At 47.8% G+C, this 5,057-nt stretch overlaps 1 protein-coding gene across 1 annotated transcript; it reads right to left on the bottom strand.

Moving 5' to 3' along the window:
* Positions 1-388: 388 nt before the first annotated feature.
* Positions 389-4,260, bottom strand: LOC115570402 (zinc finger protein 708-like). The gene is made up of 2 exons (XM_030398964.1): positions 4,195-4,260; positions 389-2,180 (listed from the first exon to the last, which is right to left on the bottom strand). Exon 2 carries the CDS (start codon positions 2,074-2,076, stop codon positions 745-747), a length of 1,332 nt encoding a protein of 443 aa, XP_030254824.1. The 5' UTR covers positions 2,077-2,180; positions 4,195-4,260; the 3' UTR covers positions 389-744.
* Between the last annotated feature and the right edge of the window lie 797 nt (positions 4,261-5,057).

The following is a 5,057-nucleotide window of genomic DNA, read 5'->3' as shown; positions in this document are numbered from 1 at the left end:
CAGACTGATGTTACTAAACTGGAAGCAGGCTCGACCCCCGACTCACTCTGCCCTTTTGAAAGATGTTATGCAACATCTACAATTGGAAAAAATCTAAATACTCATTGAGAGGGTGTGAAGACAAATTCTATCAAATCTGGCAGCCCTGTATAGATTACTTCAACAGGAGCAAACTAACTCTTCCCTCAACTGAGCCTGATGTTAGGATGATGACAGCACTGAGTTACCCGGTACCCTCTTCCATTTCTGTTTTGTTTTCTTTGGTGTATATGTGTGTCATTGATATATATTGATATGTCAAGTTTGTCAAAATATTGTTTGTGTGTAAAACTCTGAAAACCCAAATAAAGAGTGTAAAAAAAAAAAAGAAGATTAAAAGAAGAAACGCTTGTTTGTGAAGTTGACGTTTTAATTCTCCTTTAAACTGAGAATCTGTTTCACATTTGGATCAAAGTATCAACTCACAACTCGTTTCACTGATTCTAAATGTTTGCAGAACCTTCTGAAGGCTGTCAGGTGGTTCCCTCAACGTTCCCTCAACGTTCCCTCAACGTTCCCTCAACGTTCTCCACCTGTCCGACTAAATATCAGCCAATCCCATCTCCTCGGGTCTGTTTCAGTTCTTCAGGTTCAGTTTGCGTCCACACCATTGGACCGGCTCTCGGTCACAAACTTAAATGTTCAAACAAAGTAGCGGGAGGGCGGACGATCTGAGCGCGCTCAGTTCAGACGACGTGTTTCCGTTCAGGTGGTGACGAGCGGCTGAACGGCGTCCGTCTCGTCACTCGCCACCGCCCTGCTGCCATCCCCCGCAGCGTCGACAGCCACCACCGTCTCTTCCTGTTTGTAAGTCAAAGCGGGCATCATGTCATCATCAAACAGGATGGGCGGGCCTTCCTCATGTGGCCCCGCCCCCACACCATGCATGCGCCTTCTGTGCTGCTTGAGGTTCCCACTGCGGTTGAAGCGTGCAGAGCAGAGGTCACAGGCGAACGGACGCTCTCCGGTGTGAATGATGACGTGTCTGGCGAGCTGCGAACGGCACTTCTTGTCTTTGCCGCAGATGTGGCAGACGAAGCTCTGCGGCAGGCGCTCTCCGTTGGCGTGGACGACCTCGCGGTGTCTCTTCAGGTGGCCGTGGCGTCTGAAGCTGCGGCTGCAGAAGTCGCAGCCGTATGGCCGCACCTCGCTGTGGGTCAGCGAGTGACTTGCCAACAGAGACTTGAATTTGAAAACTTTTCCGCAGATCGGACACGGGAACTCCTTCGCCGACGCAGAGCTCCTCCTGCGTCCGATGGCGTGTGGCGCCTCGTTAACTCTGACCCTGAGGTGAACTCGTACATGGTGCTGCTTCAGGCAGGTGGCGCGCTGGAAGCTGCGCAGACAGATGCTGCAGCGGTGAGGTTTGTCACCTGAGTGGATGCGAGAGTGAGCAGCGAGCATCGCTTCAGATTTCAGACGCTTCCCACAGACGGCGCAGGCAAACAGCGCATCAGGTGACGGGTTTTCCTCGCTGTTCACCCGGTTGGCGTGGACCAGGATCTTGTGGCGTTTGAGCTGGTACTGACGGCCGAACTTGCGTCCGCAGATGTCGCAGAGGTGCGGCCGCTCGCCAGTGTGCGTCCTGAAGTGGGCTGTGAGCTGCGACTTGCATTTGAACTCTTTGCCACAGAAGTCGCAGAGCAGCGAGCTGGAGCGCTGACACTCGGCGGCGCCGTGGACGTGGGCGATCTTCTTGTGGTGCTCGAGGTCATTGGTCCTCATGTAAGCTTTGGGGCAGAGGTCGCAGTGGAAGGGTTTCACTCCTGAGTGGATGACCTCGTGTGTTTTGAGGCGGGACCTGCAGCTGAAGGTTTTCCCGCAGACCGCACACAGCCACGTCTGCACCTCGCGCTGCTTCTCCAGCTTGGCGACGCCGTTGGGGTGCAGCCGGTTCAGGTGGTGCTGCAGATTGTCGCGGCGGTTGAAGCGCAGCTCGCACAGGTGGCAGGCGAACGGCTTTTTCCCCGTGTGGATGAAGGAGTGTCGCACCAGACTCGACTTATTCTTCATCACTTTACCACAGACGTCACACATGGTGGTTTCTGGCTCCAGCTTCACCGCGCCCAGAGGTGCATGCTGGGAGTCCGAGTCCAGCTGGACATCCTCAAGAGCCGAGGGAGTCGGATGAGAGTCGACGTCTGAGCAGAGACAGGGAGGACGAGAGAGAGTGAAGAGAAACACTCATTTAAAGAAAATCTCATTTCTGGTGATTAAACTCAAACAAATATTTAATATTAAAATAAATGTAAATATCTTTTTAAATAAAGTGACACAAAAAAATTATAATCTAATAATACAAAATGTATCCAAATATTATTATTCCATTAAAAACACAGTGAGTCTCTTCCCAACATGATATTATCGGGCTGCACAGCTTCACAGAACCACAGAACTGCTGAGGCAAGACGAGGAAACAAACTGAGATCAGACACGAGCCGGAGACGTTCTGGAAGAGAAGGTTTGGACCAAACTGAAGATCAACAATGAACGGAGGAAGCGCACCCAGAAAGTCTGTTCTGTAGTGAAGAGGAGGGTTAAAGCAGCCAAAATAACCAAGATGGTGGATTAAATTATATGCTGGGGTCAAAGAACGGGCAGAACAAGGATTTACTGTCAGAACCAAATGTTTGAAGGGGGAACTCTCCAGATACATCTGGTCCGACTGAGAAGTTATATGACGTCCCGTAAGGAATGGAAGGTTCCTCAGGAACCACTGGTGAAACAGATGACTGTTAAGGAAGACAGGAGGGTTGTTTCCTCTGAAACGTGGGAACACAGAAGATATTAAATCAAGATTGTGATCAAACTAGTTTGAGCTGGAGGGACTGTCAACAGACTGGGACGAGATTCAGACTGAAGTATTTTGTAGCAGGAAGAACAAAGTTATATCTATTGCTATATCTATCGAACCAGAACCCAGAACCAGAACCCATCGGTGGTGTGACGAGGTAATCAAAGTGTGTGTGATGGAGACTGAGACATAAACTGAGCTGAGAGTTTTTACTTTGGATTTTCTTGAGGTGAACAGAAGTTTCAATAAAAACTTTGTTCATAGCACTTAAACACATCCAGAACATTCTCGCTCCACAGGATGACACCAGGTGTGTTCTGCTGGGTCGACTGCTGCAGGTTCATCTCTGTGTACCGACGGCTGCTTCAAATCAATAATAGCACCATGGGCGAGGCTAGCCCAAAACTTGGAGTAAGAAATCATGTTATTCTTAAGTTTTTGTTCGTCTTTGACAAGGTTAAATCATGTCCAAAACACACTCTGTAGTTTGTGGTTTAAACTGTATATGTTAAGGACGAAAATGAAAACACCCCCACTTAGCAAATGGTATCATCCTCTTCTCACGCGCTACTTCTCCTCTGTACCTGTATTAGTAAACTGGACGAATGAAACACACACCTTTTTATTGTATTTTAGTGCTTCCTCTATTTTATATGAATATTAATATGCAGAAATTATGATTTTTCTCTCAATAGCTTCCATGTCATGTGGCCCACTAACTTCTCAAATAGATTCTGTTTCCATAAAAAATCTATAATAATTATAAAGAAAATAATGGTAAACTACTGCTGCTACAAAAAAATCTAGGGGAAACATTGTTACAAGAACTTTGGACGTGTGGGGCGAACTATTTCTGTCTTAGCTGAAGCCGACAACGGGACAAAATAAACATAAAGAGAGACGTAGTGGAGCCGGATATTTTCCTGCTTTTTTGGCCTTTGCCAGTCACTCCTGTGGAAAAATGCTTAGCTAAAGCCAAAAAGAAAAAAAAATCTGGATTTCAGAGTTAGTTGAACCAATGTTAAAATGATAGTTATTTTTTAATAGACATATTTTTGGTTTTTGTGAGAAAAAAGGCTGGGTGGTGGCAGTGGGGTGTATTAGGTGCTAAAGCTCCGACCCTAGAATCGCCCCTGATTAGCACATCTCATTCAAACATGTTAATTAATAATCAGTCCAATATATATATGTAAAAGAAATCTCTGACTTAAAAACAACTCATTCCTCAGTTACCGTGGCGACAGAGAACATTCTGACAGGTCACATGACATCATCAACTCTCTGACGCAGCCTCAACAGACAGACCCAAGTCAGAAGTTGATGGACCAGTTTAGTTTTTATCAGTGTTAGTCCTCACTCACCTCCTTTGGGTGGAGTCCAGGTGGGATCACCTGTGTCCTCCTCCACCACCTCCTCCCCTTCCTCCCCTCCTCCTCCCCTCCTCCTCCCCCTGCTCCCCCTGCTCCTCCTCCTCCTCCTCCTCCTCCTCCGGTTGGTGGTCAGTAACAGGCGACACACGGCGGTGGCGGCGTTGAGCTGGACTCCGTTTGGTGGTGTTCTGTGTCCTGCTCTGAAGGGGCGGTCTCCTCTGGGACCTGGACTGAGTAGGTTTGATGGTTCTGGTTCTGGTCCGGTTGGGCGTGCAGTGCTGCAGCAGAGCGCCACCGTCTGGTCCATCAGGTCTGACTGCAAAACACTGCAGCAGCATCGCAGATGAACCTGCCGACAGGAAACGTGTTGATACACTGACACTTCCGCCGACACCTTTCATCAGATCAATACAATCTGATCAATACAATCTGATCAATACATCTGAACAACACAAACAACAACAACAACACCACCAGGTCACTGTCTGACCTCCTGGAGGAGGTGCTCAGTGTGAGTCTGCTGCCACCTGGTGTCACACACACGTCACTTCATCAGCTGACTCTGACTCAGCCTCATCGCCATGACAACAGGGCTACCTGCCTCAAGGCTTCCTTGTTGTCTGATCAGCTGACTGATCGCTACTGAGCATGTGCAGCTCTCGTCAGAGATTGAAAAGAAGTGAGATGTCTCACTCCTGAGAAACTTCAGTGACCAGTTCTGTAAAAAACTATCGTTGATTTAGATTATTGATTGATGGTTTAAGGTCAGCTGTCACTGATTTTTCTGAACACGACACACAAGAAGAAAAACAGAAAGAAAAAACTGAACAGAGTTAACTGATTATCATCAAGTT

Source organism: Sparus aurata, chromosome 19, assembly GCF_900880675.1.
Source record: "Sparus aurata chromosome 19, fSpaAur1.1, whole genome shotgun sequence".
Taxonomy (NCBI): Eukaryota; Metazoa; Chordata; class Actinopteri; order Spariformes; family Sparidae; genus Sparus; species Sparus aurata.
The sequence above is the reverse complement of the archived record's forward strand: the minus strand, read 5'-3'. Positions and strand labels throughout refer to the sequence as shown.